The sequence below is a fragment of the Hesperophylax consimilis genome, chromosome 5 (assembly GCF_061612785.1).
Source record: "Hesperophylax consimilis isolate HC1 chromosome 5, BYU_Hcon_1.0, whole genome shotgun sequence".
In the NCBI taxonomy this organism is placed as follows: Eukaryota; Metazoa; Arthropoda; class Insecta; order Trichoptera; family Limnephilidae; genus Hesperophylax; species Hesperophylax consimilis.
Genome location: NC_142840.1, coordinates 5,975,518 through 5,989,839, shown reverse-complemented (window position 1 = coordinate 5,989,839; position 14,322 = coordinate 5,975,518). Strand labels below are relative to the sequence as shown.

General features: G+C 34.2%; 1 protein-coding gene across 2 annotated transcripts in view; it reads left to right on the top strand.

Moving 5' to 3' along the window:
• The window catches only part of Ten-a (Teneurin-a transmembrane protein), a 140,751-nt gene that overhangs the window by 97,022 nt on the left and 29,407 nt on the right, over positions 1-14,322 (top strand). For both annotated transcript variants that reach the window (XM_089631553.1, XM_089631552.1), the window contains exons 5-7: positions 307-501; positions 3,416-3,625; positions 5,115-5,300. In XM_089631553.1, the coding sequence (XP_089487679.1) occupies positions 307-501; positions 3,416-3,625; positions 5,115-5,300 (591 nt within the window). The remainder of the gene's footprint in view (positions 1-306; positions 502-3,415; positions 3,626-5,114; positions 5,301-14,322) is intronic.

Here is a 14,322-nt window from a genome sequence, read left to right as displayed (position 1 = left end):
TATCCAACTATGTTAATATTTAAATTCCAGCGGTCATAACATGTTAGTCGTGCTAAATTTCCAAAACAATCCCATAGCATTTTTTAATGGAATAAAATAAGCTTCTAAATTAAAAACTAAATGTAGCAGTTAATGCTGCATAGGTCCAAGACGGATACAAATATATTTCTGGATTTTAGAGCTTGGCTGGTGAGGTTTATTTTCTTTTTAGACACCTTAAACATTTTTCGGTTCCCCCTCACATTCTGGATCCTTATCTCATCTTACTTCATCCTTTTGTATTTCTAATCGATCATTTGCCCCCAGGCGTTTGCCCCGTGCTTTGCTCCGGTCACGGGCAGTATGGCGGCGGGGTGTGCCACTGCTCCGAGGGCTGGAAGGGGCCCGAGTGCGACGTGCCCCAAGGCGACTGCCTGCCCGCCGACTGCGGGGGCAAGGGCCGTTGTGCCGCTGGCGTCTGCATCTGTAACCGTGGTTGGAAGGGCGAGGCATGCGACCAAGGTAAGATTATGTTTTCTTTATTTACAGGAAACGTTTTATCTACTGGTATTGAAAAACATTCGATGTTATTTTGTTAAACATATCCACCTGGTTTCTTACCGGAATCCGTCCTTAGCGAGACTGTAATTTATGACCTTTTTTAAATGACACGAAAAACGTATTCACCTCTGTCGGTGTGTTAATATATCCCGAATTTAAATAAGTATTCATTATATTTAGTGTTATAAACACGGGGAAAATACCAATGGACTTTCATCGAAAAACTTATATAAATACCATTCGCATATTTTCGATATCTGTTTATTTTCTGACGCATTATTTGCACGCTCTTTAAATTTTTATAAAACATCATTTTAATTCATTCAGCAATTCTACTTTAATCGACAATTTTCATATTTATTACAACTAATAACAAATACCAAAAATATACAATGTAAATAGTTTATTGATTTCAAATTAATGGTTCTTTTTATATGGTTATTTATTTTAACTTTTCCGAAATATTATCAAAATTATTTACCCAACTGCTTTAATACGTATTTACAAATAATTATTCCAAATAAAAAACACTATAATATTTGTACCTTCCCTTCGGTTAGTATTTGTTTTCAATTGCTTGAAAAATAACAAACCTGTAGAAATCCTATCGAAATTCTCATTATCTGATATAATTCCAAATTCCCGGATAAAGCAGCATTTCGGCAATATTAATTAAACCTTCCATCAAAACACATCAATCAAGCCAACGCAAAATCAATCGCCAAGTTCCGAAGTAGCTAATGGAAAAACTAGCAATCATCCCTAGGAGTTTTATTTTCCTCCTGTATTATTTCGTCTTGTTGACAGAGCCACCGTTTAGCAGGGGAAGCAGGAAAAGTATTACATACAGAACTGTTAACCAATTGCTGTTCGGCGAGCCAATGGCCGCTACATATTTTTCCTTCACTCCGTCTCCGGTCACGTGAGAAAGTAATTAGAACGGCTTCCCCCAAACCTCTTGATAGCAATATCCGTTCTATCGCTAATGTTTTCTATTCCGTTTGTTTTGTTTTTTGCTCACCTGATTTATTCGAAGCCCGGTTCGCTTACAATTTGTAATTAGAATTTAGGGTGCATACCAGTCATTTGCTTCACCGAAATGGCTTTCGACTAATCGAAAAACATGCGCAGTAGCATGCTCCCTAATTGTTAGATAATGATTCTATTTAGTTGCGGAGGCTTCCTTCTCTTGTACATAGTTATTTGGGTAAGTACTGCCACACGGGATATTTTTTATAATTTTACCAAACGATTTGAAGCAATAGGTACAGTCTCGAAAAACAATATTGGATGTGCAAATTTGTAGCTCTGCCACAGAGATTTTTAAAGTATCGTCTGCATTTTTACTGTTTTTGAGATCAAGATAGTGTTGATAAGATAGCGCAAGATAGTGTTGTTTTTTATTTTTTATTTACCCCTATTTATTTTATCGTACAAATATATTATCAGAAACAGTAAAAATGAAGTGAACAAATATTAAACAGCTCTACTGCAAAACTACAAATTTGCAAATTAAACATTGTAATACGGGACCTTCGCACAGTGGGCTGAAAATCGCCTTTCATAGACATAGAGACTTGAATTTTCAAGGGTATTTTTTTTTTGGCTAGAAATGGATTCTGCTGATCTATAATTGCTATAATTTTTAAGTTATCATTTTTTTAAGAAAAATTTGTATGGCACTGACATTAAAAATGAGGCTATCTCTGGAATCATAAGGTTGACCATTCTATCCTTACACACAGATATACTACTATTTATTTGTATTTTTTGACATACTTCGTATTGAACTGAAAAAATTGAAAAAAAACTTTTTTATGTCGATGATTCATTTTAATGCTTAAATGCTTTACATATGAGTATGCTTTGTCTATTTTACAATATTTTATTTACATAATGAAAAAATGATAACTCCTTCATTTGTACACGCAATTGCTTCGTACGAGATTTTATAGCATAGTAATGATCAGCAGAATCCATTTCTAGCCAAAAAAAATACCATTGAAAATTCAAGTCTCTATGTCTATGAAAGGCGATTTTCAGCCCACTGTGCGTCGCTTTATATCTATAGACTCTTTTAGTTTTTTTTATAGCGTGACATAAAACAACTGCTATCAGTATAGATATTAGCCAAAATTTGCTAATCAAATACCTGTTTATGTAAAGCATTTGTATTTTTAGCTTCTGTCTTGGATTACTTTCTGGCAAAGCGGTTACGTAACGTTGTCTCTTTTTAACATAGGAAGCTCTCACACACACAATTACATGGCACATTTATAAGGTGCTATGAAAAAAATACCTATACCTGTGTATTATCGTTGTATGTAGGCACTCGGTACGTATCGCGGAAAACCTTCTAGAAAAACATCGATGTTTAGTCAGGTTACGTCGTTTTATGTCCACGATGTTAAAAAAAACGTATTTACCCAAATATAGGTACCTAATGCTGAAAAGTCACGAATTTACATGTTTGTTATAATATGATAATCTAATTCTAGAATTTATTATGATCCATATTCAAGAATATATACATTTTTAGTTTCCTACTTTAGGGAATAAATAGAATTAGCCTAGAAACCAGACAGTATGTAAATCTTGCAATATTTAGTTTTAATAGAATTCATAACTCTATTGATAGCCTATTCCCCTTGGAATGTTATGGCTTATACATATGTACCCGAAAACTTCGGCCGTAGTCGTCGCCACTTGTTCGAGATACCACGCGGAAAAACAGATGTTCTAGCAGAGCATAGCATGACAAGAAGAATGGTGCTTTTGAATGAAATTTCTGAAACACCTGATTTACTCTGTGGTACAATAAATTAAAATATAAAAAAATCAATTGTGTATTAAAACTAAATTCTATTTCCACTAGCTGACTGTCCCGAACCCGAGTGTTCCTCGCACGGTACCTGCGTTTCGGGCAAGTGTTACTGCAAGGCGGGCTGGCGAGGAGAGTCCTGCGCGGATGTTGATCGCCAGGTGTACCAATGCCTGCCTGGTTGCTCACAGCACGGTACCTACGACCTGGACAGCGGGAAATGCATCTGCGAGAAACACTGGACTGGAAGCGACTGCTCTCAAGGTAAGAAGATACCTATCTAATAATGTGCTGCGAATGATTCGCCACGTGGAAAGATTTTCAGGTGATAACATAATAACCGAAAATCAGGTCAAAGTGGGTGCTTCGGTACACCGAAGAGCGTGGAAGATGATTGAAATACTTAATAACTAGAGAGGACCGGCTAGAGACCGGAGCCTATAACCAGAGAACAATAATTGTTATAGAGGAGGCTAAATCCCTTAGAATGTAGGGCCATGATTATGTAGTGATTTTTTAAGAAATTGTGCTTTTTGTAAATAATTTGTACGGCAACGACGCTTTCTTTCATTTCTTTACACGGAGAAAAGCTACTAATATTGAATATTGCTAATTTATATTGGCCCTTAACGAATGAATTAATAGGTTTACTGTTAAACTTTTTGTAAAATACGAATATATTATCACGATATCGGATCATGTGTTCTTAAAAATCAAACTATCTTCGCATTTCATCATTACATATTACCAAATGCAGGTGAATGAACACGTGTTACGATATTTTAATGAATTCACAAAAATATTATCATAAAATGGCATGTAATCCCGTTTTTAACCGGATTACAATAATTTATAGAGATTCTTGATAAATTAGCAATTCTCATTTTTCTCCGTTGCAATCTGGAGAGAATTATTATTTCTATTTCTAACCTCAAAAAATTACCTATTTCCGCATGACACCATTTCTGGACGCCCGGTCATATATGACCCAAAAACGCTGGAGGGGTTAATAGATGTGAGGGAGATGAAATGATTGCATTTTTTACATTTTTCGTTTGGGGGAAGAAGACATACGTAAACCCTTTACCTCATTTTCAAATACCTACTATCATGTATACGAAAGAGCTGCAGCATTATTGTGATAAATAACGTATGTCTTTTGTTTTATTTGTACCATTGCCTGATGAATTATAAAAGCTCCCTTTCCATGAAACAAGTCTATTTTTTTTTTTCTTTTTGAGATAAATCTCTTGTCGTGAGGTCAAATTTCGTATCATTCAGTTTTCACTTTTCTATTTTCGGTTTGTCAACCCCATCCATATAATATCTTCACGAATCTTGTTCTTCCATTACTCTTAAACACTAAGATTTGCCATTATCACACCGCTTAGCATCTTGTTTCCAAGTTTGTAAATGCCTGTTGAAAATTTAATTCAAAGATTCTAATCGGACACGTTTTGATCGGTGCTAAATTCGTGATATCCCCTCCATCATTCCTGGATAAAGATTTCATCTTAATCGCATGCCAACAAAAATGATGAATAATACTTAATACCTAGCTTAAATGACAAACATCTGACGTTTGAATATCTCACGACGATCTGATAATAATCTGACGATGATCTAAATTCGACGAACGACGATCTTCAGCTACTTCTGTTACTCCAATGTTGCTTCCTTACATTTATTTGTTGAGTACAGCTTTTCCTGACTCTCCTTCGCACGATATTAATGTTTATTTTTGTTTTATTAGCGGCGTGCGGACTGGATTGCGGCGCGCACGGGGTTTGCGCGTCAGGCCGGTGCCGCTGCGAGCCGGGCTGGGCGGGCACGCGGTGCGAGCAACGCGCGTGCGACACGCGCTGCGCCACACACGGACAATGCAAGAACGGAACCTGCGTCTGTTCGCAGGGGTGGAACGGAAAACACTGCACGCTGCGTAAGTATCTTAAAACCTTGATTTACCGCTATTGGAACAACCAACAGAGAACACATCAATACCTACTTACTACCTAACCGCAAACATCGAGAACACAACAACAACGTAACAAGAATATAATAACGAACTGAGTCAAAATGTTATATGATCCTGTTATTGGAACATATAGACGTTACATTCGTCGATAATGAGAGGTTACTATGGATTTAACTATGAGTATAAAAAATTCCGTTTCAAAATTATATTCTAACCAGTAGTTATTTGAACAATAGACATCGCGTCCAAAAAGTATATTTCTAATTTTCTCTTAAATAGTAAATCTAAATAAAAATATTCTCTGAAATTAAAAGATTTGAAAGTTACTTCTTAAATACCTACCTACTTAATTATACACCATATATTCCCCAATATAACGGGTACAAAATGGATTTTTTTTAATAAATGGATGTATTTGACAACAATTTAAACGTGGTAAAATTCAAACGCAGTATGTGCAAACTAGTAGTTCTACATAGTTTATAAATTATTATTTAGAAATTTTTATATTATAACTCTTTATTTTCTTTTTTAAAAAAAAGATATCGTGCCTTGAATGAAAACCCATTTTAAATATATATTTAAAAAAAAATACAGTTGTGGCAAGCCTACGCACGACGGAAGTGAAACTTGTATTATTCTTCTCTCTCTCTTTTCATTTCATTCTCTCTTTTTTTCTGTCTATTGACATGTTTATAAGTAGCATATGATAAAAAAAAAATAAAAGTTATAAAAATATGGGATTCGAACCCGGGTCCTGCATAACGAGTGTCGAACGCTCTGCCTCTAGACCGCGGTTATTACGTATTCGACCAAATTATCATATAGTCAAAATATCTAAAAGTCGCAGCACGAGAGCATTTTATCACTTTAAAAAAAAATATTATTAAAAAAATCACAAAAAGAAAAAAAAAATAGTTAAAGCGGGGATCGAACCTCGGTTCTTCACGACGACAATCGGGCGCTCTGCCTCTAGACCGCGAAGCTGAGTTTGGAGAGTGACCTTAAGTAGGTATATAATATTGGCTAGGCTCCTATAGCGAAATGATCACGGTTTTTCATGACGGTCATGAGTTGGTTTTACTCCGGTCCTCGAAATTGCATAACGCGCGTAAAGAAGTTTCACTTCAATATAAAATGTGATATTTATTTGTTGTTTTATCAAATTATACAATTTGTCAAAAGAAACGTTATGCTGAGTTCACACTAAGTCGTGATGGAATATGGACTTCAACTTTAGTTACAGAGACTCATAGAATAGATCAGGTGAGAACGCGCCATTGCTCTCAATCACAAAGCTTTTATAAATTTTTCTTGAGGCATGTAGGTACCATAATTACGAGTATTTAAGTATTTACGAGTTTATTTTCTTAAACATTGTTATATATGTATGTAAAAGCCTTAATAGGTGTAAAATAAATAATATTGAAAGCATCCGAATTAGAAAAATGCATTGACAAAGTGCAGAAATACCACACACACTTCACAACGATGTATATAATGTATACAAGTATTTATACAATGTATTGTTACCTTACTTAGCTATGGATGAAAGTCTCGCTGCCTTTTTCATACAAAACTTAATTTTGTATTTGTGGTCAAAATATCCAACTAAACTTTATACTTATGTTGTACAAAATATAATATAGCAAATATCTTGTACTATTGTGAGATATTTTATTTGTTTGTTTTTTAAGTTATAAAATAAAGTCCATTAAAGAATTCCAGTTTTCACGATTTTGTTAATTTTTGTAATAATTTAAAACATAATCTTTAAAAATCTACTGCGTTAATATAATACACCTATCATCTTTAATTTACACATAAATAAGAGTTTTTTGGCTGGCAACGTTATTAGGTCGTTTATTAATCAATTTTATTTATTTATTCTGTATATCATTAAATTACTTAGTAGGTAAGATAAAATTATTTTTATAAATAATAAGAATTATTAATGGTATCCAAAGTTGTATTTAAAATTGATATATTTGATGGCTTAAATTCACTATTTAAAACACAAATAAAGTAGCTCACATCCGTACTGAATATTTATTTTTCAAAGATTTAAGCAAATATTAGGTACTTAGTCCTCAAATCCCAAAATTAAGTTTTATATGAAAAGGGCATTGCAACCGCGTAGGCCGTAGGTTGATGAAAATAAATCCACCTAAAGCAATGAAATTATTGACGAAAGCTAAAAAAAATGTGCAAAATACGAAAAACAATGTTTATTTTGGAAAAAGATTTATGGAAATCCATTGTTCTATTTTCATTGTTTGTTTTTGGACTCCGACAAACATGCAGGACTTTAAAAATGAAATAACAATGCTCGGTATGGAGTTTCATATAATATGTATTATATGTTTTGGTCTAAAGGGTCTCTCACAAAAAACGCTTATTTTTAAAACCTGATTTTTTAATATTTCTAAAATTCAGAGAAATATGTTATCAGCGCGTTTCGTGGTTATACCTTCTCAAAGCAACGCAATAAACCTTACTCCATTATGTGGTAATTTTTTACGATCTCGGTATTAAATTTGAAACTTCCGTAGACTAACCGCAAAGCCGGGAGATAAAGTAGAATAGCGCCATCTCACTTGTGATGGAATTAAGAACTTGGTCAGCTGTGATCCCATTAGAGTCTTACAGAATTCCGGGCCAGACTGGATACTGCCCAAAGTACCAACATACCAAGAACCATACTACCAAGTACCATATTACCTAGCAGTGCCGTGCACAGGATTTTATCCAGGGTATGCAGTATTAGAAAATAGAGAATTATTTGATATATCATACTCAAACTACGTGGTAAGTTTTAATGAGAATGGCTAAGCTGCTGACTTTAGCCGGCATTAGTTGTGATTGCGTAAGCCACATCAAATATCCAAATAACCTCTTCACTTATGCATATTATAAGACTATTAATTATGACATGTATAAAAAATTACTTTAGTTTTATTTTCTACTGCATTTCGTCAGTTCGGATATCACCGATTGCTCTTTAATTTGTTCCCACAAGCAGTACCTAAACACTACCAAAAAACTAACTCATCTACTCTGACGTGCGATTGGTATTGGTAGACGCGCACGTAGCTGCAATTCGCAGCGGATATTCACGCGTATTTTTAAAGTGTAGATTTGTAATTTACAATAATTTAATGATTTTGCGTAATATTTATATGTTTATGCTACGCGAATACGTTAGTGTGACTGTGCCAGTGCTTGTGTGCCTATATGGAATGCACGCCCCTGCTACCTAGTACTGATGATCGGGAGATTGAGATGGCAGTTGTAGCAAGGGGAGTCCGTGTGCACCAGGTTAATCTGACACGTGCAAGACCACATTCAGGAAGGGAGATAAATGCATTGTTAATAGGTCTGTAATCTCTTCACGTTTTGCGATTACGTAGTGAATATCTTGTTGTATTTGAAACTGTGAAGTTGGTTATTTTAACGCGTGTAATTATGTTTCGCAGTGTCACACGAAACACCATTCATAATTCGAATGGCAACGAATATGTACCTTGATGTCACAAGCTTTTGACGGCAGCCACGCACAGATATTAGCAATATAACACGCAATGCAACAAAGTTTGCAACAAATTACCATAGTGTGTATGCCCGTTCGGTGCACAGTTCCAATTAAAAAAAGTTATTTCCTCAACATACTCTAATTAATAGAGTTGGAACGTTATTTTAAAAAACATATTTTTTTAGTAGGAGACGACCTCATTTTCGACAAATCAGTTCCAATTTAAAAAATTGCTATAAAAATAATTTTCTGTCAAAGATATTTTTATATTATAGGTATGTAGAGACTATATCGCTTTTCTTAATTCTTAAAATGTCCCAATTTTGAATATGCACTTAAATTCAAAGCAAATCTTAGCTCTAGAGTTCATTAAACCAGAGTTACAAAGAATCATAATATTTGATAATCATGAAGTTTCATTCGAACTAAGTGGGTTGGTTCGAACTCACTCACGGTATTTATGATTGAAATATGATTTGGCTAATATGGCAATATTGCGATTCAAATCCTTCGATAAAAGCGTACATTTTTAATAGCTTCAAACTTGCTATTAATTCTATGAAAAAGTCTGCAATCTTTATTACGGATTTCTCAACGCTTTGCCTTACAAAGATTCTCTTTAATTAACGACGGAATGATGTTTTTTCCCGTTCAAAATAATAAAACCTTGTTTTGACTTTCAACCCGTCACCTTGCGACAGCCAGTTGTTTAGCTTATTTTTAAAAATATCGTCTCGTACTTTTAATGTTGATGTCAAAGACGATCTATACAATATTACTGTTTTAAGTTCTTTGAGAACGGTCAAAAGAACACCATGCCGTTGCAGCTGGATGTGCCTTATTGATGGGTATTTAATTAAACGTTTCACCCTGAGGGGGTGGCGATATTAATACGGGGTGGGAGAAAACTCACCCCTCGAACCTCCGGCAGTTACCTCCTTCTCTTAGCAAAGCTCCTAAACCGCAACGTTCGTTACGGTCGCTCCCTGGAATATGAGTGAAGGATTCTAAAGAGTAGAGCGATTATTAAGGGGCAGAATTCAGGACTCAGGATTGAATCTACGAGCTTAATGGAAAATATTTTTCGTCTCGTTAAGAAGATGTATTTTAAACGCTATTTTACAGAGTGAAAACGAAAAAAAATTATCTTCGAGTATCTTCTGAAAACAAGACTTTAAAAAAAACCCTTACTACCCGTAGTCGGTGGAAGTATGACATCCCCATTTATTAGTGAAATATTGAAATTGAAGGTTGGAAGGACGAGAAAGAAGAAGTTGAATGTTGAGAAGTAGACGCAAGTTACTAAACATAGCCACAGCAATCTCAAGCAACGTTTCTAATCTAAATGGTAAGCTCTTACCAGGACAGTTTCAAGAGCATCTTCTACTCGGGAACGAGGTGCAAGGATGCATTTTCAATTTCTGTGAATGTGAAAAATATCATACAAAGTTTGTTTTAATTCCGCATTTGCTTAGAGGCCAGAGAACTTATCTCTCTGATCTAAATACTGGGTAGTTTTACAATGGCGTAGATGATTAGAATACTTATATGTTGTTTACTGTCTATGTTTATAGTTCGTGTTCTTAGTTTAATGTTTGCCAAAGATTTGTACAGCGGCCCTGCTAACGTAGCCTTTATATTTATATCCCTCTTGTAATAAAACGGGTAGATGCATGCGGGGTGCTGTGTACATATAGATCTGTTAGATGGTGGCTGCTGTGTGTCGGCCGCATCTCATCCAAAGGGAAAATAATCGAAAATACATTTACGCGAGGATTATTTTCAATTCCGCGTTTCTGGTACTTCAAAGGCACGAGAATATCTAACTTATTACGGAGAGATCGATTGGTAAGATAGCGCTGGAGCTTTTGACGGGAAATAGGTACGGGAAACTTTTCCTTCCCTTATTATGATACCCTGTTCTGTAATTATTTATTGGCGTCAGTATCCCAACTTTTAGCAATGTAGTGTCGATAACTTATCGATTGTCAACGTTAGGAACGGGAGTTATGTTCGACGTCATTTTAATTAGAACTTCTTAATTATTTATTAGCGTCAGTATCCCAACTTTTAGCAATGAAGTGTTGATAACTTGTCGATAGTCAGCGATAGGAACGTGACTGACTAACGTTGTGTTTGACGTCATTTTAATTAGATCTTCTTAAACTTTTTAACAATCATGATATTTCGTGCCTTTTTTGTTTGAAATTCATTTGAGAGATTCACAAATCTTAACTAACTTCACACAAATTTTAACTGAATTTATTAAAATCAATACAACGCGCTATGTTTGTTTTATCTCTGTTAAAGTTGCTTCGGAAAACTACAAATATTTTTCCCTTCGACATCTGTGCTCAGCTGGAAGATACGCTATTTCAGTATTCCATTTTCGGTACCATTTTGCTCGAAAAAAGCTCAACCAAATTATGCATCTTTTCTATTAACAGATCAATTACTTCCTCTCTTTAAAAAGCTCTTCCCCAAAGCAACCCCAAAGAAAAAAAAAATCCTTCAGGTTTCTCAATATCAACTTTTATAGCTTATAAAAATATTCGGCATTGATTCAATGTGGCCAGTTGTTAGTTTTAGGACATTGCACACAAATATTGCAGTCAGATATACCATTACTAAATTTACCTAAATGAGTATTGTTTGGTCTTGTTTCGCCTCAAACCTATTCCCATCATTTGAATTTCCATCAAAAGTTTCGTAAAATTCTCAAACGGAGCTGTGATATCTCAGGTTTCTCGACATCACAAGTAAACAGCTATTTCAGTCATCATACTGCAAAATAGAATTAATTCTAAGGTGCAGGTGGAAAAAACTTACTTACATGAAATATTGTTAATTTATTGAAAATCGGTTAAAATATTCGTTCTCCTTACAAAATAGGACTGGAAGCCTGTAATGAATGATTGGACTAATTTCATAGCAAACTATCTCTAAAGCTTAAATATGTTATAAGGAAGTCAAAACACGTGTTTTCCAAATAATAATACTTTCGCATCTCGTCCATTATATTTATTCGGACAAGAGCACCTGCGTGAAAACGTTTTCAGATGTATTCTGAGTGACTAATATTTTATTGGGAAATGATCATGCATTCACCTTTTAACAGTATCTTTATATATGACTCATTTTTCTCCGTGCATTAAGGTCACAGTGACTGTTTCCATCCAAGAAGAAATCCTTCGAGAGCTAGTTATATCGAGTCCGTACTTAATAATCTTAATAAAAATCCGGTTTTCTTAATCACCGTTCATCCTTTATATCACTCAAGTGCTGAAAAATTTCGCTGGGTAATTTTCTTCGCAAATGTATTCGTAACTTTAAATGAGAAGTCTTACATACTTAATGGGGACCGAGTGGCGTATTTTTACTTCAACGACTCTAGTACGGGGATTGCATTTTTGCAGCTGACCGATCCAGTTGGCGTCTATTTTAATGAAAGCAATAGTAAAATGATGATTTTTCTAATTTTCTCCAATCAATATAGGATAATATAACTAAATAACAATTACGCTATTTCCCTTTAAAACTAATCCACTCGAGTAAACGCGATGATATTTATACATAAAATAATAAATAACCTAATACCAAAACACTTTTCATAGAAAATTATGTACAATTCGACATTCACAGACGTAACACAAGAAAGTGGAATGAAATTAGGCTACCAAATATGACAAAGTCAATACACCAAATAGTTTTACATACAAAAGAATGCAATATTATAATGCGCTGCCAGAAACCATTGTCTGCACCAATTGATAGATTTTAGGTGGATTGTAGGAGCCTTATTAATCAAAAGAAAACGTAATAAATAATAAAAATGTATTAATATTTGTATTTATTAAATAATAAATTTGTAAACTTAGGCATACTAATGGGTAAAAAATAAAAAAAAAATATTACTAAGGCCCGTACATTATAAAATAAAAACTTTAAAATATGAAAACATAATAGATAAATTGTAAAAAAAATCAGGGAAGACAACAAAATATAGATAAAACGTGGAATAAAATAAACGATAGATAAAATAAAAGTGTGGAGCGATATCCCATCCCTAGCGGTGCCGTTGGTTGGTTTCAATCAGCCGCGGTTTGCTTGCAACGGATAACGGGGACAGAACACGGAAACTGCGCGGAGTGAGTGCGAGCTCCAAGCCCATCGCCAAAGAGTTGGTTGCCTCAAAGTTTTCAACTTTCGAGAGATAAAACAAAGATAGATCTTGCATGTTGGATTACGCTGAATGTGGTATCTCATTTATTTTACATCAAGTTCCGCGAGTTTGGGATTGAAAATTCGTGTTCTAAATTGCTTTTTGCAAATTTGTTAGTTGCCATTATTAATTCACTCGCTCTTGAATAAATAATTGTTTCTTTGCTTGCCGCCAGTAAATTGTAAAATTCTCACCGCAAACACGGGATAAAGATTTACGTTTGCATAATTAAACGACTGTTTGGTACGGCAATTGCGAAATTCGTGGCATTCATATTTTATTAACTTCTTGACCATAATATTTTTGGCTACCCACCCTGTTCATTATTTTTGTATTTCGCGTACAGCACCAAGGTATTCTGAAATCCGTAATAACTATAAAGAGTTCTACGCGGTACTCGTACTAATTTAATTTTATTATTTCTGTTCCGTAGGAAGATGGATCATTATTGTTTGGTCTTGATTAACGCAGATTATAGCGGCTTTTACAAAAGAGTAACAAATTGTTTTACATATGAATACAGAATATACATAGATAAAAAAAAAATATATAAAATACATAAAAGAGAAAAATAGAAATAGTAGTATCAACATAAAAAAGTACAATGAGTAGATTATTATAAATACAATACAACATAAATGATAAATCCCGGATATTATGTAATGAGTGTTAGGAAATTAATACTTTAAAACTGTATTTGATTATAGTCAATCTGAGAAGCGCTGACAGACAGTTTTAATTAAGTAGTGTTTGTATGAGGTTAAACTAGCAATGTTTATAGGTTCATCCAAAACATATTTATTTCCAAGTACATGTAGGCGATTCATTATGGAATTGAGTTTAGCGTTAGATCCTGTATTGTTGCAATGATAGGGTAATTTGAAACGAACTCATCGACTAGGTACATGGAAACATATTATTAACGAAAGAAGTTCAGGGGAGTTCAACAGGTTGGTAACGATTTTAAATAAATAAAATAGGTCAACACAAATTCTTCTTTCTTTTAATGTATCTAGTCCCAATAATTGTAACAGAGGGGGGTAATTAATGTTTTCGATGAATATTCCCAATTTAAAATTAATATAACGTAAAAATTTATGTTGGACTCTCTCAAGGGAATTCTCATGTACACTGTAGTAAGGACTCCAAATGGTGGTGTTAAATTCTAGTTGGCTTCTAACTTCTAACAAGTGAAGTGTAAAGTAATTTAACAGTTTTTAAATTTTTTAAAT